Genomic DNA, 27,730 nt, shown 5'->3' with positions numbered 1-27,730 from the left:
CCCCCACCACCTGGGAACCCTGGGGATCATCGAGTAGCATCAAGGAGGACTTGGACCAATTAATAAGCAGGCCCGAGAACGAGCCAAACGTAGTAACAACCTCCATAGCCTCCTTCAGAGAGCCAGAGGTATCACCCAATAGAAGCATGGTGTCATCCGCATATAGCATGATCTTTTCCTCCAAGGTGCCATATCGGAACCCCACTATGTTCTGGTTGGACCTAATCAGGGCAGCTAGAGGCTCTATCGCCAGGGCAAAGATTAAGGGGGACAGGGGGCACCCCTGCCTAGTTCCCCTAAACAGGGAGAAGGGACGGGACACCCCGCCACCCTCCCTGATAGCGGCCACCGGGGCCTGGTACAATAGCTTCACCCAGGAAATAAAGTGCTCACCAAAGCCAAACTTGGTCATGACCACCCACAAGTAGTCCCACTCCACACTGTCAAACGCTTTTTGCGCGTCCAGTGAGAGCAATGCCCTACTGCCTCCATTATCCGCCGGGGACTGCAAATTAAGGAATAAGCGGCGCAGGTTAATGGACGTCGATTTATGTGGCATAAAGCCCGATTGGTCAGCATGTACAATAGAAGCAACTACCCGGTTGAGTCTTAGTGCAAGAGCCTTCGCCAGGATTTTAATGTCGCTCTGTAGAAGCGAGATAGGACGGTAGGACCCAGGGTCCAGTCCGTCCTTCCCCGGCTTCAAAAGGAGGACAACATTAGCCTTACACATAGAAGGTGGCAGCCTCATATTCCGTTTGGCCTCCAAAAAGACCTCCAGAAGACGTGGCAGCGTCTCCTCCGCATATTTCTTGTATATTTCCATCGGCAACCCATCCTCCCCCGGAGCCTTACAGTTAGGGAACGAAGCCGACGCAGTCTGAAGCTCCTTCAGGGTAAGGGGAGCCTCTAATTCGGCTCTCTCCGAATCCGACAAACAGGGCAGGGAAATGGCATCTACATAATCCGAGAGCTCCGCAGCAGTGTGCTCCTGTCTGGATTGGTATAGGGCGGCGTAGAATGACCGCAACACCTCCATAACCTGATCCGGGGTGTTCACGACCCGACCCTCATCACTCATAAGTGCCCCAATGGACGGCGACGTTTGATGAGAGTGAGCAATCCTGGCCAACAATCTGCCCGTGGATTCCCCCTCCTCATAGTAAGCCTGCCGTTGAAAGAACCTCCGACGCTCAGCCCCAGAGGTATTCATCCGAACCAGAGCCTCCTGAGCAGCCAGCCAGTCCTCGCGGTTAGTCTCAGAAGGGTCCGCAATGTATCGGGCCTCCAGCCGAGACACCAAACTCTCGGCCTGCACCCCCAGAGCCGCTGTATTCCTCTTAATGGCCTGTACCTCCCCGATAAATAGACCCCTTAAATAGGCCTTGAAAGCTTCCCACTGTACACCCCGCTCCCCTGCAACATTATGTACCTGCCAGAACTCCCGCATGGCCTCTCTAAGCCTATCATGGGAAGGGAACAAGTGCAACCAAAAAGCATTAAGTTTCCACGGCGCCCTTTGTAGAGTAGCTGAGGGGCGCACAGCCAAACACACCACCAAAGGCGAATGGTCCGAGACACCCCTGGGGGCGTAATCAACCTTGTCAACATACCTAATAGCAGAAGAGGAGCAGAGGCATAGATCGATACGTGATAAAGAGGTGTGGGTTTTAGAAAAACAGGAAAAGACCCTGGTCTCCGGATTGCGGAGCCGCCAGACGTCCGTCCAACCCAGTTCCTCAGCGAATTTTGCCAAGGCCGATCGTCCCATGCCCCCACTCCCCAACGCCGAAGAATGTCGATCCAGCCGAGAGTTCAATACACAATTGAAGTCCCCCAGTACATAGACCGGGACCTCCGGGTGGCTCACAAGATATGACACAAGCCTCCGAAGGACCTCGCTATGGAACGGGGAAGGAATATAGACAAAGGCCAGGACACAGTGTATGGCATACAATTTACAGTAAATAAAGACAAACCGCCCCTCACTGTCAACTAGACTATGATGTTCCTGAAAGTCAAGGGACCGATGGATTAGCACACTCACCCCACGGGAGTAGGAGGTGTGCGTGGAGTGGTATTCCCAGCCCGCCCAGGCATAATGCAGCCAGGATCGCGACTCAGCATCCAAGTGGGTCTCCTGCAGCGAACAGATAGCTGGAAAATGCCTGCGCAGGGCCAAGGAAACCATAGAGCGCTTGAGTGGGTCCCTCAGTCCCCTAACGTTCCAGGAAATAACCGGGACAGTAGTCATGGTGGGCGACAGAGCAGCATAATCCCTGGTAGGACAAGGACACCAAGCAACGGAAATTGTACACTATAGGGTACAGGATAGAAAACATGGCTATCACTAGCTAGACATACAATAAAGGCACATTTCGGACTCCAAATCAAGGAGGTCAACAGGACCTTCCAACTAAACAGTGCAAAAACCAGAGCACCGGGCCGAGGGCGCCCCAACCAGCCACACAGAGTCCAACTGCCAGGACCCTCGGACACCGGTGACACGGACATCGTCCCTGGGGAGCACCCCAGCTCAGCCTCCCCTCCCATGTAGAGGACAACAGGTCCCATCCACACTGGCGAGGAAGCCAAATACTGTCCAAGTGAGGAGAAAAATACGTTGATCCCCCACAGAAAAAAACAAAAAAGAGAGAAAAAAAAAAACAGGGGGGGGGGGGTAAGCAAAAAGAAAAAAATGAGTCACAAGTACTTACAGGAACCCAAGTTTCTGCGGAATGGACAGAACCTTACAGCTCCAAACTAGCAAACAGGGGTATGAGTCCCAACGGTCTCCAGGGTAGTAGCATCTGCAACACAGGAGTAGAACAGGGGAAAAGGGGAAGCAAGGGGTAACAGGAGAGAGAGAAAAAATTGCAGGTGCTTCCACATCTAGGCTAAGGGGAGAGCCCCCCAAACAGCAGCATTCACCGGTTCAGCATCCCAGAAGGACACCAGGGAGGAATCTTCAGGCTACACCATCATCCGGAGGCGGCTGACGAGGACGAAGGGAGTGCTCGTTGTGGTCAATCCATGAGGAAGCTTCCGATGGATCCTCAAAGAAATGGTGTTGACCCCCAGCAATAATTCGGAGCTTCGCAGGGTACAGCATGGCATAGGAGGCATGTAGTTGCTGTAGTTGCTGTAGTCGCTGTTTGACCGCGAAGAATTTCGCCCTGCTCCTCTGCACCTCAGCTGAGAAATCCGGGTAAAACGAGACCCGCACACCATTATACTGTATATCCCGCCGCTCTCTCGCCAGTCTCAGGATAGTCTCTTTGTCTCGATAGTTCAGCAAGCGGGCAAGCATGGTGCTTGGCGGGCGGCCCGGTTGCAGGGGACGAGGGGGAACCCTGTGGGCCCTCTCAACAGCATAGAGCGGTGAGAAGGCATCCCCGCCAAAGGTGTCTTTGAGCCAAGAGTCCACAAAGTCTGTAGGGTCTCTCCCCTCCACTTTCTCAGGCAGACCCACAATACGGACATACGAAGGCGGTTCTCGACATCCTCAGCCCGTTGTTCTAGGGCCCTGGTCATGCCAGCAGTATGGCGGGACTCCCTGGTCAGGGGGGGTAACTGGTCCTCCAAATCACTCACTCTCCCCTCCACAGCAGTAGCGCGCTCCCTGACCTTCTGGAGGTCCTGCCGAAGAAGGGACACCGCTTCCGTCAAGCCCCCAAACTGCTTTTTGAGGTGGTCCACATTGGCGTTACATCTGTTAACCGCCTGCAGGATATCGGCAAGAGTAGGCTGCGCATCGGCTTCCTCGTCACCCTGCTCCATCTCCTCCTCACCCTCATCAGCACAGTCCTCCACTCCAGGGCCGCTCCCACTTGGGCTGGCTGGGCCAGATGCACACATACTGGTACTGGCGGCCGGAGGCTTCCCCTTCCCCACCGAACTAGGGGACTTCTGTGCATAATAGCGCATATCGCGCTGCGGCTCCTTGGGTGGATTTTTCGGGGGCTTGGTGGACTTACTGGAGGTGGCGGGTTTCTCTGAGCCTCTCGTCCGCTGTGGCAGGCCGTGCGCGGCACCATCTTGGGGCCCAGACATCCCGGAGTTCTCCCGCAATTTGCGGCGTTGCATCGCCCGAAGACCAGCCGGAGAAAGCACAGATGTGTACCCGACGGTACAAGGATGCCGCCAAGACCCGGTAAGTGTTCCAGGAGACCGGGGAAAGGATCAATGGACGGATTTGAGCGGGAGCTCAGTGAGATGGGTCATCTCACATGCCGTTCCTGGCCACGCCCCCGGACTTGAGTATATTTAGTATAGAATTTATTGAACAAATGCAATACACATAAAAGCAGTAACAAAGAACAATAAATGTATCATAAAAACATGGCCATAGATGCGTCTCTGGTGCTGGAAGTGTCTGAGATGTCTGGACAGGACCATTTCTCAGACACTTCCAGCACCGTATGTATGGCCATGTTTTTGATACATTTATTGTTCTTTGTTACTGCTTTTATGTGTATTACATTTGTTCAAAAAATTCTATACTAAATATACTCAAGTCCTGGTTTTTGCCGCCAAAGTCCCACCCCACAGGGGAACTCTGTCTTTTTTTTGACATATTCTTTAGGGATGTTGGCAATATCCAGGTCAAACACGGAATCCGAATAACTTCTTTCCGTGCAAAATTTGAATGTCAGGACAGAGAATGTGAAAGTGAAGGTCTTCATATAAAGGTCTGTACATTACACCTCTGCCAAAAGTAAAGAACATTAAAAGGCTCTATGTCTGGACATTCCTTATTTCTGGAGGAGAGCCTCAGAGGAGAGTATGAGTAACCTAAACAGTCTGAGTTTCTCCCTGTTACAGGTGTGTGTGTCCTCAATCTTGACGCCTGTAAAGCAAGCGTCTCCATCCCTAGTAAGATACAAGAAATGGGCAATTTGGGACTTTATGTGAGAACTGGCGAGCACTGCTCAGTGTCTCCATCCCTGTGAAAATAGTCCCAAATTGCCCATTTCTTGTATCTTACTAGGGATGGAGACTCTTGCTTTACAGGCGGGTGTCTCATTCAAAGTCCCCATTTGCCTATGGCATCTTTACTAAAGGGATGGGGGTGTGTGTTTCCCAGCTGATCACATTTAGTTTGCACCCCATGGTTTTTTGTACAGCCATGCGTTTTTCATTGCCAGTCATGGATTGGAGCAGGTGGGGGAGGATTGGGCGGTCTCCAATCCCATCTGTTTCCCGTCCATCCATTAGCAAGCATGTACTTCCTTTTGTGAAGGCACTTGGACACTCAGGTTGAGTAGTGTTATTTAGTGTTAGGTTCTGCAAGAAACGCAGGATGCCTTGTTGTCGGCCTTGCAGCTTCCGCATGCATTTGCAAATGTGTGTTAACTAAACTCCCGTTTTTAACTTATATTGTTAGACAGGTTTATTTTGGTTTGTTAGCAGACTGGTGGGTAAGTATTTCAAACTAGGGACCGGCTGTTTTTCACACACCTTCATTTATCCCCTCTTGCTTTTCAATTGACTATTCACAGGGATGGAGACACTGAACAGTGCTCGCCAATTCTCACATAAAGTCCCAAATTGCCCATTTCTTGTAGCTTTTAAAAGTATTACCAATTATGTTCTGATGATATAGGAACAGGCCACTTCAGTAATTTCCTTAATTTTACTGGGGGGGTAATGGGGACATCAGCCTGCTATAATAGCATTATTAGTTTCAATACTGCAAAAAGAGACATCCACCTCAACCCATTTGGTCATAGTGAAATGCAAGAATAAGTATCTTTCGAATACAACTCACCTGATTCTCTGCCATGGTTGGGGTGTGTTATGGGTACAATTGATGGTAACAGATTCACCCTTGGGAATGTAAAGCATCTTCACTTTGACTTTGTGTGATGTAGTTCTTTGATTAGGTGATTCTTAAAGGAAATAAGTGTCAGAATCAGTATGACACCATTACAGACTTAAGCTCTCCATATGTAATTTTTGTAGTTTGTCACGTCACATTACCATTTCCTCACCTTTACAGCCATGGCAGTTTGGGTGACATGGTTTCTGCACACTACACTTTTTATGAACTTGTGGCAGCCGACATGTGGATCCAGCCACACAGCCTATAAATAAAAAAAATGAAGAAAGGATTTGGAAACTGAAGATGATTTGTTTTAGTTTACCTTGCATGGATATGAATGTATACTCTGTATGCATAAAAAACAGCTTTTCCTTATGCACAGACCTAACATGGGTGATTTGGGCACTACCATGTAAACTTTTCTTCTCTGAGTGCACGTTTATACATTGAGCGCACTGGTTCCATGCCTTATATTTGGGAAACAATAATGACCACCATCATCCCAACAGATCAACTTTCCCTTGAGAATGGTTGTTCAGAGGTGATAGAAAACCTAACACAGCAACAATACACGTGATTTTATTCCCAGTCTCACTATAACTTGCCAGATGGAACAACAGTTGTTTAATGACTTAAAGCATTTTTTAACTGATAAAGCTTTTTTCTACCAGATGTCTAACAAATCCACCGACATGTCTCTTTTTGTTGGCAGAGAGTTTTACTGATTCTTCCCAAAATAAAGCAAGATAATGTATTACTGGCAGGTCTGTGCTGGGGTATATTTTATTTTAAAATTACCTCTGATTGTTATCATTCTAACTTCTTGTTTGATCTGGCATCTGCAACCTTCTCAAATTCATGATTTTAAAACGGATCTTTGTCAAAACCTGGGAATTTATGCATCCACAATATTTTCAGATTTTGATTCACACTGGAACCTAATTTCCCTGTTTTAGACAGAGGAGAGTTAAGGTTCTGCTTCTCCAGTTACAGTCAAGACATAAAGCCTGCTTTTCTTTCTGGCAGTTTTTCTCCCTGGCGGATGCTAGGAGGTAAGGGCCTCCATTCTCTGAATTTCAATAATTGCAGAAACCCATTGGTTGATGAATGGGTGGGAGAGTATTTTTCTATTTAGCCAGTATGAAAGTCCTAGCTGCGTTTTAGTAGGTGTATGAGAACTTTTGTAACATATTGACTCTGTATTTCTCCCCAACAAGACTGCAGGAAGATGAAACTTTTTAAGCAATTATAGAACTATTTATTTTCTTTTGGCATAAACAATTTTAAAGTAAAGTTAAACCCTCCAATTCTTTACATCCAAGAAAAGTGCCATTTTAGGCTCTGTTTGATATGCAATTGCCATGGTGCTGCACATTAGAGGGCTGCATTGGGTTTGGGCTTCCGCGGGACCCACGGGACCCAATGCAAATCTTGCTGGAGCGGGCGGTTTTACCTCTGCTGCGGGCAGGGGTGGGCAGTCAAAAAAATTTGCGAAGAGCCGCGGGGAACGGTGCAATTTGGTGTAATGTATTTTCCGGCGTATAAGACGACTTTTTTTATTATAAAAAAAATATACCCCAAAAATCAGGGGTCATCTTATACGCCAGGTACTGTAGCTTCAGCTAGTTATAGAACATCCCTATTAAAAATGTTAGCCTGCTGGATGTGTATACAGTACCTTTGGCAACTTACAGAACGTCCCTGTGCTGTAATACTCTATGTACTGTGCTGAGCCAATCACGGCAAGCGGTGTATTCTATTAATGCATACAAAGCCTGCTCGGATTGGTTGAGTCAGAGAGGCGGGCTTATACAACCTTTGCCAATCCGAGCAGGCTTTGTATGCAATAATAGAATACACAGCTTGCCGTGATTGGCTCAGTGTGGCACGAAGAGTATTACAGCACAGGGACGTTCTGTAAGTAGCCAAAGCTTACTGTATACACATCCAGTGGGCTAAACTATTAATAATAGAGAAGTTCTGTATGTAGCAGAAGCTACAGTACATATTGGAGCACATCCAGCGGGCTAAAATATTTAATAGGGACGTGATGGCTCCACTGATGTTATGAAATGGTGTTGCCTCAGAAGAGGGGGTAGTCTTATACAGCGAGTATAGGGCAAAACCGCAGGAGTGGACACAAACATTGCGGGCGGGAGTGTACACAAACATTGCGGGTGCGGGCGGGAGTGGAACACAAACATTGCGGGTACAGGCGGTCCTGGTCATACATTCAGTGGGTGCGGGTTTAATAAAACAGTCCCGCACAGGGCTCTACTGCACGTGATCAACTATGATACCAGCCATCTAATGACTTCACAGTTCAGTTGAGACCTAACATAAGCATACTTGTAACTGTAACAGTTATCATTTAAGGCATGTTATGAATGTAACTGTTTTGGTCAACAGTTAAATTATTGGGTTTAGTTCCACTTTAAAGTGAAACTAAATCCATTCATTTAAAGCTGAACTGAAGTTTCACTGTAAGAAACAGCAAGCAGGCAGGTAGGTTGTATTACAGAAGATACATGCCCCCTCTACCTGTCTGCTCGCTATCTTCTCTAGCAATGTAAACTGAGTTGTGCATGTGCAGCTCAGCTTACAGCTTACTGGTCTCTGAGTCCTGAGATGACAGCCTCCTCCGCAAGAAGATTCCAGTGCCGACGCAGGTCTTTTGGACAGGTTAGTATTAGGAATTTAGTTCAGCTTTAACTGCTTCCCAAAACAGTTGCATTCAAGACATGCCTTCATTGATAACTGTAACAATTGCTTGCACTCTATCCTGAACTGTTAAGCCATCAAATGGCTGGTTTCCTAACCAATCATGTGTGCAGCATCATGGCAACTGCAGATCAAACAGAGGCTAAGATGGCAGCTTCTTTGGCTGTAAAGGATAGGAGGGTTTAGTTCTGCTTTAAGGACCCCTGTCAGTGTTAAATGACTGGCCTCAGCCTTCATACTGCTACTATTGCTGCACAGCACTAACAGACTAAAGCCTAGTACACATCACTAGTTTCTTTTTCGTTTAAGCGAGGGTTCAACTTAAAAACTGACAGCTCTGGTCGGAGCCGCTGTACTAACAATCCAATGTTATTACAGCGATCTCCCCTGCTATGCTATTGTGTTCTAACAAGGGGGTGGCCCCCCCACCAGAAAACTCCAGTCAGCGCTCTCAGCCATTGGCTGGTCGGCTGATGGTTTTCCAGCATGCGTGTCTGACAGAAGCCAGCTTAACAGCTGGCTGCCATACACACAATTTTTATTGAACTGGCCGAAGTTGCCAATAAGCCTAAAATATTCCTCCATCCACACAAATAAGGGACAGACACCGGCTGAACAACGTTCAACTGCTCCTTGCTGAATTGTCCCAATTTCAGTGTATGGTCCACTTTACTGGCCGGATCAAGAGGTAATACAACTATGTTTTAGGGGAACTCAGAAAAACAAAGACTTATGTGCTAATGTTAATGACATTTTTGCCCATAGTTCCGCTTAGACGCTGATAGCTTCCAAGATGTAATAACTAGCAGGAGGGGTATAATATAGTGCCTGTGTCTTCCCTTACTCCATGCCCACTATCATGAACAGCAGTGTCATCAGAGAGAGCTAAACAAACTCGACAAGGGGTTTTATACTGAGAAGTAAAGTGTCTTTTTTTTCTAAATGCATGGACATTTTAACTTATTAAAGTCAGTGAATGTTAAAGCAGACCTTGCAGTACAATGCAAGGTCTACTTATAATGTCTACTTGTAAAAATCACTAACTTTTAGTATGTCTCTGAAGAGCACAAGAACAAAGACAAAACAAAATTAAAAAGTTGGGACTTTATATGAGGCACTGCCCATCTAGGGCTAGATGCCTCCATCCCTATTCATGTAGATATATGAGGGAGGGAAATAACATGGTTATTAACAGGTAAATATTTGGATCATTTATTATATATTCTATATTATTTATTACATAATTTTACCTATTATGCCGATTGTTTTGTACCTGGTAATAACCATGTTATTCCCCTCCCCCATATATCTGAAGAAAACAAAGTTAGATTTATACTTACCGTATATACTCGAGTATAAGCTGACTTTTTCAGCATGTTTTTTTATGCTGAAAAAGCCCCCCTCGGCTTATACTCGAGTCACGGTTTCAATTACCTGTTCTCTGGTCAGTGTGCATGCACCGCCGCTGCTCGGGTGACTTGTTGGCGCCGGGCGGCACCATTTTTTAATGTAAGGCGGCTCACCGAAAGGTAAGTGAGACTCCGATGCAGCCCCTGCATCTCCTCAGGAGATGCAGTGCTGGGAGCATGGTACAGGAGATTCTCCTGTACCATGCCCACAGCACTGCATCTCCTGTACCATCTCCTGTGCCATGCCTGTACCAAGCCTGAACCATCTCCTGTACCATGCCCACAGCCCCTGCACCATTCCTGCAGCCCCTGTTTTGGGTCTATTGGTGGTCCAGTTGGGTCCAGTAGGTGCTGCATTTCCCAACCTAGGCTTATACTCAAGTCAATACGTTTTCCCAGTTTTTTGTGGTAAAATTAGGTGCCTCCGCCTATATTCGAGTCGGCTTATACTCGAGTATATACGGTACTATATCCCTGTCTTTCCCATCACTGGGTTTGATTTCACCAGGCCAAATTTTACAAGCAGACCCTAGTTCATTCCAACAGTATATTCTTATGAGATTAAGGCTGCCTTATATTCTTCAGAGTCCTGCCAGAAAGAGTATAACCTTGCTCTCTAGGTACCATGGGCAGAAGAGGGTAAGGTAAATATTGAATGAATTACTAATATTAAATTGAATGTACAGAAAAGGGGACTTTTTTTTTTTTTTTGCACTGACTAACAGCAACATTTCTAGGGACAAAACTTTGGAATGTGGGACTGGAGGAATCATTGTTTGCTTTTTTTTTTTTTTTTTTTGCTAAAACAAGTTAGCTTTCAGTATTTAAAGTATCCCTATTTTTCGTCTATTTTTTTTTTTATATGACTGACAAAAATATTCCTCATTGTTCCATTTTATTGCAGCAGAATACAATTCCATGTTTTGAGCCACTAAATGTCAATACTTTAGTCTGCATAGGTTTTAGTAACTATATGTATTTTGGATCATGTACTGAAATTTCACTATTTCTGGGTGCATTTACCAAGCTGCAATATGACCTTTACTAAAAGTAAGCTTGGATAATGATGTCCAATAATTACCATAGAGTTGTTGAATTGCCAGGATATCATCCTGTGCCAAGCGACGTGTCCTTGTATTCGTAGCATTAGGATGCATTAGAGCATCAATATCATTTGAGTGCCACAATCCAAGAGCATGGCCAATTTCATGGGCTGCCACCTGGACTAGATCATTGTACCATACACCTATAATGACAGATAGACAAGATGCAGTGATAAACAGACAAAAGAATTTATACCGAAAGATGAGTATGTATGAATAAATGAGTTGAGGAAATGGGGGCACATGGAGAAGGTGATGTACACAAATCTATAAACTCCAGAACGTTTGTCAAGCCGTTTGTCACTCCTGAATATGAAGATTTATTAAAGATGAAAATAAAATAAAGGGCTGTAATTTACACTTACAACATATTTTTATCACCCATTGTTTCTGTCACAAGTTAGCCTGTGGTTTTGTATGTATACTCTTACCTCCTTGCTGCAGTGCTTCAATCTTGCTTCTTTTCACATGTGGTGTTTGGCTTCTCTGTTCACCTATGGGCGTCACCTGCTCCACTGTGGGTTATATTCTTTTCCTGTCTATTACTTCCTGGGTCACCTCCCTGTTTGCTTCCCTATATATACACATGCTCAATGCACTGCTCCTTGCTTAAGCAACGTCACTGTTCTCTAGCTCCCATCCATATACCCCTAGGCTACTACATCTGATTTACGGTGTACCGACCCCGGCTTTGTTTTTCCCTTCTGTGTTGCTTTGCTGCCTGTCCTGACCTCGGCTTGTCTCTTGTATATCATTAGTCTGCTACTTACTCTGCAAATGCCGGCGGAAATCCACATCTTTAGCCAGGCCTTACTGGGGGCCGTAACCTGGTTCCAGCAAATCCATCCCCAGCATCAGGGGCCCTGGTGAAGAAGCAGGCTGGGGCTTAGATCCACGCCCTGGGGAATCCTGAGCTGGGGATCTACAAGGGCTCACTACCACAGACCCGTTAACAGTTTCAGACAAACTCACCTAATATGTCCTGGTGCTTTGGTCAAGAAAAATACAGAAATTTGAGACAAAAGCAAATTAATTACCTGATGACTCATGACATTCATCTGAATTAGTGCAATGCATGTGAAACAATGCAGTAACTCAATTTTTCTGTAATGCAGTGTATTGAACATTTTTTGTAAAGCTGCTATTTATCTAAAAGGAAATACAGATACTTATACTCCCAGAAGACCCAGCATTGTCCTGTGATTATCTGCCTTTCTGCTGCCACTGCTCAGGTCCCATGCTGCCATCTTCCTCTGTGACATCATCAGAAGGCAGCCATCACTCTTGGGTTCATGCCACTGCCATCCAATGACACACCACTAAGCCTGCCTCCTCCTCCTTCCATGAATGGAAGCCAATGCTTCCTGGGATTTGTGACATGCACATGCCATGAGGCATTACCTAATTGTTGACTAGGAGAGAATGAAGGATGAGGGGTGGGCCAGGTTATGTAAAGTGAAAAAAAAGAAAAAGTTAAAAAAAGGTATGTGATTTTTATTTAGTGGAGGGGGAAGAGAGAATTGGAGAGGAAGAAGGATTTTTTTCAGTGTGTAGGTCTGCTTTAGAGTTGAAATTTAGTCTAATATATTTTGCTTTCCCTGGTCCCCTCACTCCATGAACATGTCAATGAAATGTTCAGATAAAACTATCCGTTTGTATTTCATACCTTTTTTTTAAACCCAGTGATCTCTTGATTAGATCCCTTTGCAATGCAGGCAGATCGTGGCTGTTGGGTGGGGCCAGCAGGGACTTGTACATAGTTTCCTGAAAACTTTACAGCAACTTCCCTCAATACTTCTGTCAAAAGCCCTCAGTCCTGATGCAAGTGATGGCTGGCTCTTGGGAGGGTTAGGCATATGTAAAAATGCCTTGATAGGTGGATTTCCACCTGGAGGAATAGGCGTTTCTAGGCAGAATGCATTTGCATGCTGACTACCTTCGGTAACATCCACATGTAATGCCAAGCCCCCATGACTAAAAGAACTGAAATCTAATGAATAAAAAGGGGCAGACCAGGGATGGCAAGGCTGGGGAAGAAAGCGCTAGACAATGTTGAATGTCCTCAAAGCCAGGAAATGATAGATGCAGTAAAATCAGGGTAAGCAATTTCAGTACAGAAGAGAAGCCTGCAAGACTGAAGGTAAGGCTGGAGCTTAAAGTGATATTATTAAACGCTTTCTTTAAAAATTGTGCTTGCAATGGGGGCACACAAGCAGGCTTGTTCCCAAGCCATGGCTCTGTGTGTCCATTCACACACACAACCGTGGATCAGCTCCACCCCCTCTCTACCCTCATTGTCTCACTGGCTGTGATTGACAGCAGCAGGAGCCAATGGCTCCCACTGCTGTCTCAGCCAATGAAATAGGAAATTCCCAGGAGAGTCGAGGCTCTCGTGCACATTGCTGGATCAAGAGGGAGCTCAGATAAACATTTGGGGGGGCAGAGGGGCTGCTGCACAGAGAAGGTTTTTTACCCTTATGCATTGAATCCATAGGGTAAAAAACCTTGAGCCTTTAGAACCACTTTAATTTTTGGAAAAGATGACTAACCTCTGTCTATTGTGATTATAAGTGTTTTTTTCTTAAGGGGCAGAGATGCATTTTAACAGAAGAATCATTTTAATTTACCCATTTATTCTATTCTAAGAATGATCCACCAATACACGAACTATCAGACCCCTTACTATTAGAAATGTATGGTAAATAACCATTGTGATGTATCCATATGAAGAAATGGGATTTTTGTCTTACTGTAAAATCCATTTCTCTGATGTTCATTGACGGACACAGCTCTTCACCTTTTTGACCGTAGGGTTATACTGCCCCCTACAGGAGTAGGACACTAGGCAGAGAAAAAGCTTGAACACGCCTATGGGGCAGTTCCTAGGGGTATACTCCCACTTCCTGCTATAGGTATTCAGTTTTGTAACAAGCAGTGTCAGGAGGAAAAAACCCAACTCCATAGAGGGACGGGTGCTGTGTCCATCAATGAACATCAGAGAAATGGAATTAACAGTAAGACAAAAATCCAATTTTATCTGTCGTTCATTGATGAACACAGCTCTTCTTCTTGACCGTAGGGACGTCCCAAAGCAGATGAGGGGTGGGAACAGCAGAAAAAACAAACTTCCCCAAGGCTAAACATAGCCAGCCAGGTAACTTGGAGCTCAACTGTCAACAACTGGAGCTCAGCTGAAAAAAACACCCTCAAAGAGGACAAGTCCTCTAAACAGCAGCCTGCAAAACTTTGCGGCCAAAAGAAGCATCCCCAGATGCCGACACATACACTTTATAAAACTTTGTAAATGTGTGCAAACCTGCATCACTGACGCCTGATGACAGAAGGCCCAGGAGGCACTAAGCGCCAGAGTAGAGTGCGCCTTGAAAGAGAAAGGAGGAACCTAAGCCTTAATAGAATAAGCCTGAACCACAGTCTGTCGGATCCATCTGGAAATGGTTGAAACAGAAGCAGCCAGCCCCTTGCAATGTCCCTCTATGAGGACAAATAGTGAGTCTGATTTCTTAAAAGACTCCATAGTTGCCAGATACACCCTTATTGCCCGAACCACATCCAGGGAGTGCAAGGCAACTTCCTTCGGATGCTTAGGCTTGGGACACGGAGGGCAACACAATGTCTTCATTCAGATGTAAGTCAGAGACGACCTTCGGAAGGGCCGATAGATATGGACGCAGAACCACCTTATCCCTGTGAACCAGGTAAGGTGAAGGTTAAGACAACGCCACCAGTTCGGACACCCTGCGCGCTGAAGTAATGGCCACCAAAAAGGCCACCTTCTGAGACAACATAAGCAGGGGAATCTCCTGAATATTTTCAAAGGGAGGCTTCTGGGGAACTGACAACACCAAATTGAGGTCCCACGGCGGCAATAGAGACCGCACTGGAGGAACCAAGTGTCCCACATCCTAAAGAAAACTATGCACCAAGGAGTGTGGGGCCAAAGGGTGTTGAAAGAAAACCACCAAGCCCGAGACCTGGCCCTTGATGGTACTCAAGGCTAGGTGCTGCACAACCCCTTGTTGGAGGAAAGCCAAGATCCAAACCACTGAAAAGGAACGAGGTTTAACCCAGAGGGTTTCACACCACATAATGTATGTCCTCAAGGTAAGATGGTAAATCTTCCTAGAAGTAGATTTTCTAGCTTTTTACAGTGTAGGAATCACTGAGTCAGACAACCCTATGTCCTTCAGCACCTGACTGTCAACAGCCAAGCCGTCAAAGCCAGCGACTGTAAAGAAGGATGGAAGATTTGCCCTTGGGACAGCAGATCTTCCCTGAGAGGAAGTCTCCAAGGAGATCGGCGTACCAAGACCGGCGAGGTCAGTCTGGAGCCACTAGGATGACCGGAATCCCTTCTGCTTAGATCCTGCATAGTAGTCTCGGCAGAAGCTGGAAAGGCGTAAATCAGACAATACTGACTCCAAGGAGCCACTAAAGTGCCTGTAGCAATGGCTAGAGGATCCCAGGACTGTGCCACAAACCTCTGGACCTTCCTGTTGAGGCGAGAGGCCAACAGATCCACCTTTGTAGTACCCCACCGGAGACACAACTGATAAAACATGTCTGGATGAAGAGACCATTCTCCCTGGTCTCTGCCTGTCAACTTGCCAATTTACCCCCCCCTGGAATGTGCACAGCAGAGAGGGCTGGAACTAATCTTTCTGCCCACTTTAGAATTCCGGCTTCTTCCCAAGCTGCCAGGACATGTCTTGTGCCCCCTTGGTGATTGACATAGGCCACGGCCGTGGCATTGTCCGATTGAATCCGCAGCGGATACCCCTGGAGACGACTTGTCCAATGATCCAGACTAAGTCTGATCGCTCGGAGCTCCAGTACATTGATCGGTAGTCTGGACTCTTCCTGAGACCGGACCTCCGGAGCACAATCTGTGCCGATGATGCCTCCCCACCCGAACAGGTGCATACAAGTCCAAAGAGACGACCGTCTCCAGTATTGGGCGCACCTTGCCCTCCTTCCTGGGAACTGTAAAGAGGTTTGAGTAAAAAACCTTGAAAACGTTCCGATTTTGGAGTCAGAACAATCACCCCATGAAGTAACAAATCTTGCACCCCCCATAAAGATCCTTTAAGTGATCTGGGGATAAGTGTAGGTTGGAAGGGAGAACCTTTCCAGGGGAAATGATTGAAACTCGCCCGGGGCGGGATTCTTTACCCCTGGAAGCCTGAGGAAGAAGAGTACTCTTTCCCCCTGTGAGGCCCTTGATGATGTCGATCCCCCACGAATGGAAGATCAGACAAGGCCTTCTTAGAAGCCTGGTCCGCAGACCAGCATTTCAGCCAGATAATGCACCGCAGGACCACTGCTGAGACAGTCTATAAAGCAGGGGAGCAGCATCCAAAAAAGGTGCCACAAACTGTAGCCCTTGGACCAACTGATCTGCCAGCTTCACCAAGGCAGGGCTCCTGCTACTTTGATTTAGCTGTTTGCTTTACATACAGACTGTATATCTGCTGGGTTAAATCACCCACCTAGCATTTAAGATATATCAGACACTCCAGTGATGATATTCTCCCACTTACACAAATCTGTCATAACAATTCTGAGGGGGTCTCACTACTATTAGTTTGATTTTTTTTTTTTTTTTTTTATTGATCTATGAACATGGAGAAAAAAGCAAGGTAAGTGAGATTTAATGACAGGGGAATAAAGCCAAAAAGCTACTTCTCCTTTAGGTCCCGGCGTAAAAGCTTAGCCCACTCGGTCAGAGTTTGCAACACCAGCCTAATCGTCGAACCAGCCACAGCCACATATGGTGGGCCAGAGCCTGCGCCCTCTTATTAGCTGGACCTGTAAAGGCTGGGGACTCTTCAACCGGGATGAAGGTGGCTCAATTTGACCTGGAAACCGGCATGTCCACTACAGAGGGAAGCGTCCACCTGTAACACAGTTATACCTCATAAGGACAATGTTGTCAAGGTGGGCGGAAAGAGGAACACCCTTGCCGCTTTGGAGGGCCTGTGGGTGCCAAAAGGAGTCGGTGCCTCCGACGTGGCATTAGCTGCAACTTCCATTTTTAAAGTTTCACGCACTGACACAAACAGTGCATCCACCAGTGCCTATTTAGGTGCGGCTAGAGCAGCAGAGGAATCATCCTCACTATCTTAGCCCTCAGGGTGCGTAGACGCAGAACCAGTAGGGTCGCTATATACTACGTTCACCCCAAATAAATAATCATGGGAGGCTGCCGACTGTGATCCCACAAAGGGGATGCCAGCCAAGGGCCCACAATGGACCATCTGTCGCAGGGCTCAAAATTTCAAGTCCTGAGCTACTAGCCAGGCCTTAAGGGTTACTCGCCACCAGTTGCCCCACCTATAGGAGACGCCCCCCCATCATATGACCATAAATAAGACATGCTGTGCTTGTAGTCCTATATGAGACCCCCCCTCCTTAGCCATGTGACTAGAAATATGGAATGCTGAGCCTTGTAGTCCTATATGAGCCCCCCCCCCATCATGTGACCATAAGACATGCTGTGCCTTGTAGTCCTATAGGAGATACCCCCCCATCATGTGACCATAAATAAGATATGCTGTGCCTTGTAGTCCTATATGAGACCCGCCTTAGGCATGTGAATAGAAATATGGAATGCTGAGCCTTGTATACCTATAGGAGACGCCCCCCCAACCATGTGACCATAAATAAGACATGCTGAGCCTTGTAATCCTATATTAGTCCCCCCCAACCATGTGACCATAAATATGGATTGCAGCCTCACACGTGCAGGAGAAGAGAGAGGAAGATGAAAGGCGGCCGGATAATCAGAGCGGGGATCGCTGCACTGTAATATCTTTCATTTGAATTGCCAGGCCCTCAGCTTCACACGTAGTCCCGCCTCCTGGCTCGGCTCCTATGATATACGTCACACGTACCAGGCGGTGTTCTGTCTATCAAAGGAGCCGAGCCAGGAGGCGGGACTACGCGTGAACCTAAGCGCCCAGCAATTCAAATGAAAGATGTTACAGTGCAGCGATCCCCGCTCTGATTATCCAGCTGCCTTTCCTCTTCCTCTCCTCTCTCGTCCTCGCCCGCAATCATTTTCCACTCCCAAAATGCAAGCAGGCGAGTGGAAAATTTGAGGGCTGATCTATCGGACCCTGTACAAAAACAAGGGGGTCGCCCTCTGAGCCCTCCATGGAGGACATAGCCCCAGTGGTGTATTTAGGTTTTGTGCTGCCCTAGGCCTGACTAATCTCTTGCACCCCCTAATTTAACTATGAGCCACCCCTTCCTGTCAAGGCCACACCCCTTCCTGTTTAAGACCCGCCCTGCCGTCTGTAAACCATGCCCATTCCTGTTTAGGCCCAACCTCTTCCTCTCTGTACATTAAAAGTGGGTAGCAAATGGGTGATCAAATGTCACCAAAAGAATGCTGTGTTTGTGGGGAAAAAAAGGACGTAAATTTTATTTGGGTACGGCGTCGCACGTCCGCGCAGTTGTCAGTTAAAATAACGCAGTGCCGAATCACAAAAAGTGGCCTGGTCATTAAGGGGGCAAATCCTTCCAGTCCAGAAGTGGTTAATGAGTTTGCATTGATTTCAGCATGCATGGAACACTTTGCACATGCTGAAATTAATGCAAACGCATAAACAGTTCACATTCTGTGAAAGCTCATGTACAGCAAAGTGCTCCATCCATGCATGCTGAAATCAGTGCAACATCATTAAACAGTTCACATTCCGTTAAAATGTATGTACTGCAGTGCAAAGTTTAAATTTCATTGTTGGACTGGCCTGATAGTAATTACAGTACCTGCTGTCCTGGCCTGGCCTGGGGGTTCCCTGGTCCTCCTCTCTCTCCTATAGACAAAGACAGACCCGTCCCCCGCACAGTTACACTGTGTAGTGATGCTGTGCGGAGGAGGGTAAGTGGAGCATTAGGCTCCGCCCCCACCAGCTGAAGTAAGTGCAGACGGTCTGGCCAGTCACCGGCCGCTCTAGCCTCTATGGGGCCACCAGTCCCTCCCTCCCCCCTGGCAAAGTATGCCTCTTACCGACAAGTGGCACTGTATAGCAAGCCGCCGGCCGCTGGGGACTGTATGTGTGCAGCAGGCGGCTGTGGCGGTGGGAGGCAGCATGGGGGCGGTACTCAGAGGACAGGTCAGGGAGGGCGGGGCTTTTTTGTGCGGGGGGGGCGCCAAAAAATCCCTAGAACAGCCATAGGCCTGGGCCTTGTCGGCCTAGGCCAAGATACAGGCAGCGTAGTAATAGTTAGAGCATAGAACACTTTGCAGTACCTTTTTTTTTTTTTTTTTTTTTTTTTTTTTTTTTTAGATTTAATTTATATTTTTTTATATTTCATTTTTTTGTTTACATTTTTTTTACAGTACATGAACTTTCACAGAATGTAAACTGTTTAATGATTTTTCATTGATTTCAGCATGCATGAAACACTTTGTACATGATGAAATCACAATTAAACAGTTCACATTCAGTTAAAATGTATGTACTGCAGTCAGTGCACAGCACAGTTTAAATTTAAGTTAATTTACAGTACCTGCTCCTGGCTCCTGCTGTCCTGGCCTGGGGGTTTCCGGGTTCTCCTCTGCTCTCTATCCCCTGCTGTCTCTCTCCTCTCGTCCAACAGGCAGTTGCACTGTGCAGGGCAGCCCAGGGTTCATGTGCAGGGATAGAGGCCGCGCGGAGGAGGGTGGGCGGAGAATTAGGCTCCGCCCCACCACCTAAATTAGGTGAAGTTACCGGCAGCATCTATGAGGGTGGAACTGTCCCTCCCCTCCCTCTCCCCTGGAAAAGTTTGCCGCGGTCGCTGCCTTCAGTGAAAGGCAAGTCTGTTTTCTTCTTCAAGCTGCCGGCCGCCTGGGACTGCTCCGGGACTCGGAAGGATGGATTGAGGGGGGGGGGGTTTCGTGCAGGGGGGTGGCTTTTTTGCCCCCCCCCCCGCAAAGTGTCAGCCTAGGCCTAGATACAGCACTGCATAGCCCCCCAAAAGAGACGGGTACCCTCACTAAAACAGGGCAGGTGTCCCACATTATAATGTCGGCAAGGCTGTCATTAATAAAATGAAGGGCCCTCACAGCACTACCCCTTCCAAGGGAGGTGCCAAGGTGACCACATGGCCAAGCAGGCCGCAAGCCGCCGCCTAAGTATTTGTGGAGGCCCAGCCACAATTGCATGGATCCTCAGCCCGGCAGGTGCCCAAAAGAAGAGTGGGGGCTTCAGTTACACACACACACTGAGGCCGCCCCCCAAAGGTAGCGCCCGACTTGGCCGCACGGCCTAGTAGGTCGCAGGCTGCGGCCTAAATTTTTAAAGGCGCCAGGACACAAGCCCCAGCGGAGCCGACCCTCACAGGGACCGCCTCACTAAGTTTCCAGCGAGTAGGCTGAAAAGCCCCGACCTACATTTTTTGGCCAGATCCGGCCGCGTGAGGCCGTGTTAAAACATCTGCTTCCCCAGCCCAACAACCGCCACAGGGAGCCCAGAGGACATCCCTGTCCTAGTCACCAACCCCCAGGATGGCAGGGAACCCTGCTCAACCCCCCATTGCTTCCCAGGAAAACCCGGTCAGAAGCCCGGTCAGCAGCAACTTCAACCAGCCCTCCTTAAGAGCATGTGGCAACAGCCAGCTCATAACCTCACCCAGGGAGGGAAGGGGGGCCCAAAGACCCACAGTGACCGAAATTTTAGAGGGGCTGGGGGGGAAGGATGGGAACCCAGGGGTCCAGATATCCCAGGGAGGGGCCCACGCCCACCCAAAAACCCTCCAGGGGTAATGGGGGACATCTTCTTACCACGCCAGGAACAGGGTGGGCACTGCTCCAGACAGAACACCGCTCCATCGTATTGTGGGTGCTGTCGGCCAGGAGGAAACACTGCGACTCAGGCCAAAGCCAGTTCGTATGTGCCCTCGCAAGATGTTTAACTCGCTGGCCAGCCCCATCTAGTGGGGCTATGTCGCAGATGACCTAGCACGGCGCTGGGGTCTGCACGCGCTCGGTGGCCGGACTGGGGGGGACCCTAAGAATCTATATTATCCAGTTCGTCATCCAGTCCAGCACTTGATTGTAGCTCTCACAGAAACAAAATAATAAAAACAGGAAAAAATTCCACGTAAAAAGAAAAAATTGCCAGGATCAGAGATCTCAGCAAGGAACTAGGTCCTTACTCCTGACTAGGCAAAAAAAAAAAACTGAATACCTATAGCATGAAGTGGGTGTATACGCCCAGGGGCTGTCCCATAGGCGTGTTCAAGCTTTTTCTCTGCCTAGTGTCCTACTCCTGTAGGGGGCAGTATAACCCTACGGTCAAGAAGATGAAGAGCTGTGTCCACCAATGAATGAGAGAGAAATACATTTTTTTTATTTAACCACTTTAGCCCCGGAGGATTTGGCTGCTCAATGACCAGGCCCTATTTAGAATAAGTTTAATGCTTGTATTTGTTCCTTGTAACTGAGTTCATCCAGTCCCCTTATTAGCTGCCCTTCTCTGGACTCTCTCCAGTTTCAGCACATCTGACCAGAGCTGGAAGGCATACTCAAGATGCGGCTGGACCAGAGTCTTGTAAAGTGGTAGAATGATAGATTTATCTTGAGTGAATACCTTTTTTATGCATGCTAATATTCTGGTTGCTGCAGCTTGGCATTGCATGTCATTGCTATTGCCTGTGATCTACAGGGACCCCAGATCTTTTTCCATCCTGGAATCGAGCAACTTGCGTTCATATTTTTAGCCCCAAATGCATTACTCATTTACCCACCCCTTTATTTAGTTGCCCACCCCTTTATTTGATTAAAGTCTTCTTGTACAGTTTCTATATCCTGCTGTTAAGTTATTGCCCTGATTAGATCGGTGTCATCAGAAAACACTGAGAATGAACTATTTATGCCATCCTCTATAATATTTATGAATAAATAAACAGAATTGGTCTCAGGATAGAACCTTGGGGACCCCACTTGCCAGTCCAGACTATTCTCGCTTTTTATCGCCAACCTTTGGACATGTTCCTGTGACCATTTTTTATATCCAGGAACACACCTTGTGGTCCATGCCAACAGACCTCAGTTTGTAAATTAAATGTTTATGTGGGGCTGTATCAAATGCTTTTGCAAGATTGAGATACACCACATCCGCAGGCCTTCCCTTATCTAGATGACAGCTCACTTCCTTGCAGAATGTTAACATATTGGTCTGGCAAGAATGATCTTTCATAAATCCATGCTGATTACTACTAATGATACTGTATTCATCAGCAAATTCTTGAATATAGTTCCTTATCATGCCCTCTAATAGTTTACATACTATTGATGTTAGAATGACTTGCCTGTAGATTCCAGATATATATCTCAGCCCTTTGTTAAATATTGGTACCACCAGTGGCGGCTGGTGCTCAAAATTTTTGGGGAGGCGCAAAAAGAAAAATGTAATAGGTATTGCTTCGCGTCAAAAAACGCAGTAAAAAATTGCGTGACTTTGAAGTCATGGTACAGGCATGGCACAGGTGATGGTATAAGCATGGCATAGGTGATGGTACAGGCATGGCACAGGTGATGGTACAGGAGATGGTATAGGCATGGCACAGATATGGTATAGGCATGGCACAGATATGCAAGAAAACTAAATTAATACCCGCGCTGGTAGATCAACTGAGATAATAAATTAATATGTGAATAAATAATATGAAATATAAAGTGCATAGATGGTATGCAGCAGCTGCTACACTAAGCAAATCTTAGGAAAATATTAAAAACCAAAATTAAGCAGCGCTAGCATTGGTGACAATATGAAATATATAAAATCAATATTATGTGAATAAAATTACGAATGAAAAAAAGTCCTTAACCGTAATCCAATTAAAGTGCTCAGGTGCTAATACTTAACAAAGTTCGTTAGAGTGAACTACAGTGTATATAAATATGAATAAAACAGTCCTTAATCGTGATCCAAAAAAAGTGCTCAGGGGCTGAAGTTTATACAAGGTGCTCCAAAGTGATAGGTGACCCCTCTCGGTTCCCCACTCACCAAATCGCCAGAATTTTTATGCCTTGAAATAATATTGCACATTAGCCCCTGGCACAGCGGGCGGAGAGTGACAGCTCATACGTTTTTTTGTCCCTCAGGGTCGACTGACAAGGGCTCGAAGCATTTCAGGGCCTCTTCTGGAGGATCCAAACGAACCTGGTCTGGCAAGCCAAGATCGGGCTTCTCCAGACCCGTGGACAAGGCTCCTTCTGCATGAAGGAGAGCGACCCATCAACTGCAAGTGGTGCTGTGCTTTGCAAGTGAGGAAGGCGGGAGAACTGTCACTGAGACAGCTGTGAGGAAGAGAGCTGACCCCCCCCTCCAGACTGTGAGGCAGCTGCGGCAGCGGCCAGGGACCGGGTGAATCATGAGAGGCCCCAGCGGCAGCAGGTGATCAGGGGACTGGGAGCGGCGGCGGGAGACAGCAGGACCGGAGATCAAGAGGACAGACTGACCAGGGGTGGCTGTGAATCTTTACCTATCCTATCCAAGGCTGTATGGAGAAACATCTTTGAGATCCTGGCAAAGAGGGCTAATGTGCAATATTATTTCAAGGCATAAAAATTCTGGCGATTTGGTGAGTGGGGAACCGAGAGGGGTCACCTATCACTTTGGAGCACCTTGTATAAACTTCAGCACCTGAGCACTTTTTTTGGATCACGATTAAGGACTGTTTTATTCATATTTATATACATTGTAGTTCACTCTAACGAACTTTGTTAAGTATTAGCACCTGAGCACTTTAATTGGATTACGATTAAGGACTTTTTTCATTCATAATTTTATTCACATAATATTGATTTTTAATGGCACAGATATGGTATAGGCATGTCACAGGTCATGGTACAGGAGATGGTATATGCCCCCTTTCAATGCAGAGACCAGCGTACATGCCCCCTTTCAACGCAGTGACCAACGTACATGCCCCCTTTCAATGCAGTGACCAGCGTACATGCCCCCTTTCAATGCAGAGACCAGCTTACATGCCCCCTTTCAATGCAGAGACCAGCGTACATGCCCCCTTTCAATGCAGAGACCAGCGTACATGCCCCCTTTCAATGCAGAGACCAGCATGCGTGCCCCCTTTAATGCAGAGATCAGCGTGCGCGCCCCCTTCAATGCAATGAACACTGTGCTATGCCCCCTTCAATGCAATGAACACTGTGCTATGCCCCCTTCAATGCAATAAACACTGTGCTGTGCCCCCTTCAATGCAATGAACACTGTGCTGTGCCCCCACAATGCAGAGTTCAGCGTGCGTGCCCCCTTCAATGCAACTGTGCTGTGCCCCCTTCAATGCAATGAACACTGTTCCGTGCCCCCATCAATGAAGAGTTCAGCGTGCGAGCCCCTTTCAATGCAGAGTGCCACAGCATTGTCCCCAATCACTGCAGAGCGTCACAGCATTGTCCCCAATCACTTCAAAGCGCCACAGCATTGTCCCCAATCACTGCAGAGCGCCACAGCATTGTCCCCAATGATTGCAGAGTGCCACAGCATTGTCCCCCAATGATTGCAGAGTGCCACAGCATTATCCCCCAATGATTGCAGAGTGCCCACAGCATTGTACCCCAATGATTGCAGAGTGCCACAGCATTGTACCCCAATGATTGCAGAGTGCCACAGCATTATCCCCCAATGATTGCAGAGTGCCCACAGCATTGTCCCCCAATGATTGCAGAGTGCCCACAGCATTGTACCCCAATGATTGCAGAGTGCCCATAGCATTGTACCCCAATGATTGCAGAGTGCCACAGCATTGTACCCCAATGATTGCAGAGTGCCCACAGCATTGTTCCCCCAATGATTGCAGAGTGCCACAGCATTGTACCCCAATGATTGTAGAGTGCCCACAGCATTGTCCCCCAATCAATGCAGAGACCAGCGTGCGTGCTCCCTTCAATCCAATGCACTTACCTGGCGGCGGCTCGGCTCCCGGCGGCAGCTTCTCCCCTCCTCGATACTTCGTCCTCTTCTGCGGCGGCGGGAAGGTGAGCGGCTTCTCCCTCGTCTCGGCCTCTCCTCTTCTCTGCGGTGGAAACCGGCGGGAAGGTGAGCGGCGGTGATGGTGAGTGACTGATGCACGCACCGGCACCGCCCCCATTGCGACGTCAGCGGGATGTCCTGGATGATGATTGGTCCAGGCTGGAGACTGGACCAATCACAGCCAGGATATCACGAAAGTGGGGGTGTCCTAGCGCTGTGCCCTGCGCCCAGGTTACGCCCCCAGAAGGCAGCCAATCGGCACCTTTTCTGGGTCGTAAACCCCACCCCACCCCCCACCCCCCCACAGCCTCCACATAGGCCGGCGAACGCAATTATTTTTTTTGAAAACTTTATTGCTCTTTTTGTAAATTTTTTTTTTCTTTTTTTAGGGGGGGCGGCGCCCTGGCGCCCCCTATGCACAGGCCGCCACTGGGTACCACGTTGACTTTTTTGCCAATCGGCTGGTACCATTCCAGTCATTAAGCTGTCCATAAAAATTAGGAAAAAAGGTCTGGCTATAACCTGGCTAAATTCTTTAACCACTTGCCTACTGGGCACTTTCACCCCACCCCCTTCCTGCCAAAGCCAATTTTCAGCTTTCAGTGCTGTCACACTTTGAATGACAATTGCATGGTCATGAAACAATGTACCCAAATGAAATGATCATTTTTTTCACACAAATAGAGCTTTATTTTGGTGGAAATTAACCACCACTGTTTTTTTTTTTATTTACTAAACAAAGTAAAAAAGACCAAAAATTTTGGAAACAAAAAAAAAAAAATGTTTTCTTAGTTTCTGTTTTTTCTGTTATAAAATTTTGCACGTGAGCAATCTCCTTCACCGATGAGCACTGAATGACACCTATCGGGCAGCACTGATAATCAGTGCCCGGATTATTCGTTTAGATGTCCCCCATGGGAATCGCCGGTTACTGACTCTTCTCCACTGTGATTGGCCCTTTACCACTATCTGATCAGTTGTGTCCGATCATAGAGCACACCCCGGCGGCGCGCAGGGGGGTGGGGTTCTGGGAGGTTGTCAATAGACGCCCTCCCAGAACCAGCCGACTACGCTGTAGCCATCATTTGACTACAGCATAGTCAGCAAGTGGTTAAAGTGGTTCTAAAGGCAGAAGGTTTTTTATTTTAATGCATTCTATGCATTTGGATAAAAAAACTTCTGTGTGCAGCAGCCCCCCTAATACTTACCTGGGCCCTATCTCGACCAGCGATGATGCACGAGAGCCTCCGCTGTCTGGGACTCTCCCTCCTGAGACAGCAGCAGGTGCCGTTGGCTTCCGCTGCTGGCAACCAAAGTCAGTGAGCCAATGAGGAGAAAGATGGGTTGGGGCCAAGCCATGGCTGAAGGGACACAGAGAGCAGCAGCTCGGGTGCCCCCATAGCAAGCTTTGCTGTGGGGGCACTCAGCAGAAGGGAGGGGCCAGGATAGCCAGCGAGGGACCCGAGAAGAGGAGGATCCAGGCAGTTAAGTATAACAGGTTTGTCATTTTTAACCACTTAAGCCCTGGAGGATTTGGCTGCTCAAAGACCAGAGCCTATTTTGCAATTCAGCACTTTGTTACTTTAACAGAAAATTGCGCGAATGTGCGTGACAGAAAAAAACTAAATTGATGTCCTTTTTTTCCCACAAACAGAGCTTTCTTTTGGTGGTATTTGATCACCTGTGCGATTTTTATTTTTTGCGCTATAAACAAAAAAAGAGCGACAATTTTGAAAAAATTACAATATTTTTCACATTCTTTTATATGAAATTTAAAAAAAAATGTAAAAATTAAATTTTTTTTAACATTTTAGGCCAATTTGTTTTGTGCTACATATTTTTGGTAAAAAAAAAATCGCAATAAGCGTGTTTTGATTGGTTTGCGCAAAATTATTGCGTTTACTAACTACGGGAAAGATTTGTCATTTTTATTGTTTTTTTGTTTTTTTTTTACTAGTAATGGTGGCCATCTGCGATTTGTTTTGCGAGACTGCGACATTGCGGCGGACAGATCAGAGTCCTAACTGACATTTTTTATACTTTTCGGGGTACCAGTGACATTACTACAGTAATCAGTGCTAAAAATATGCACTGTTATTGTAAAAATGACACTGGCAGGGAAGGGGTTAACAGTATGTGTGATCAAGGGGTTAAATATGTCCCTAGGGGCATGATTCTAATGGTCAGGGGGCGTGGCTTGTGAAGTAATCACAGAGTATGCGATCCCATATAGCAGGATCACATAGCCTCTGTGATCACTTCAGGGAGAATGACAGACGGCTGTGTTTACATCAGCCGTCTGTGCTTCTCTCTCAGCTGCAGGAGATCGCGCGTGGCCGGCGGCCATCGGAGCCGCCGGTCACACGGACTGGCTCCCCAGCTAACGAGCGGGGGCGCCTCGCCGGTGGTGTGATCGCGATCGCCCCCTAGAGTCTCCTGAGCGAGCGACGTAGTATAACATCGCTTTGCCCAGGAGCGGCTGCCTTCCCAGGAGCGGCTGCCTGCCGCAGTAAAACTGCGGTGGACGGTCGTTATGTGGTTAGGTTGCGTATGAATACTTAGCATAGCTAAGAATACAAAAAAAAAACAGCTTGGGCTCTTATATTTAGAAGTCTATGTTTACCCATGTAGCAATGTGGTGGAACAAGCCCATGGTAGACAGGTCCATGC

The 27,730-nt window shown here is 47.2% G+C and overlaps 1 protein-coding gene across 1 annotated transcript in view; it reads right to left on the bottom strand.

Moving 5' to 3' along the window:
* Positions 1-27,730, bottom strand: part of LOC309551881 (matrix metalloproteinase-23-like) — a gene marked incomplete at its 3' end in the record, with an annotated part of 47,846 nt that overhangs the window by 14,513 nt on the left and 5,603 nt on the right. The window contains exons 5-7 of the mRNA XM_082252596.1: positions 11,036-11,200; positions 5,994-6,086; positions 5,771-5,891 (exon numbers count right to left, since the gene is read on the bottom strand). Coding sequence (XP_082108722.1) covers positions 5,771-5,891; positions 5,994-6,086; positions 11,036-11,200 — 379 coding nt within the window. The remainder of the gene's footprint in view (positions 1-5,770; positions 5,892-5,993; positions 6,087-11,035; positions 11,201-27,730) is intronic.

This window comes from Pelophylax lessonae (assembly GCF_965119305.1).
Source record: "Pelophylax lessonae genome assembly, chromosome: 3".
NCBI classification, from domain to species: Eukaryota; Metazoa; Chordata; class Amphibia; order Anura; family Ranidae; genus Pelophylax; species Pelophylax lessonae.
This window is presented reverse-complemented; position numbering and strand designations above follow the sequence as displayed.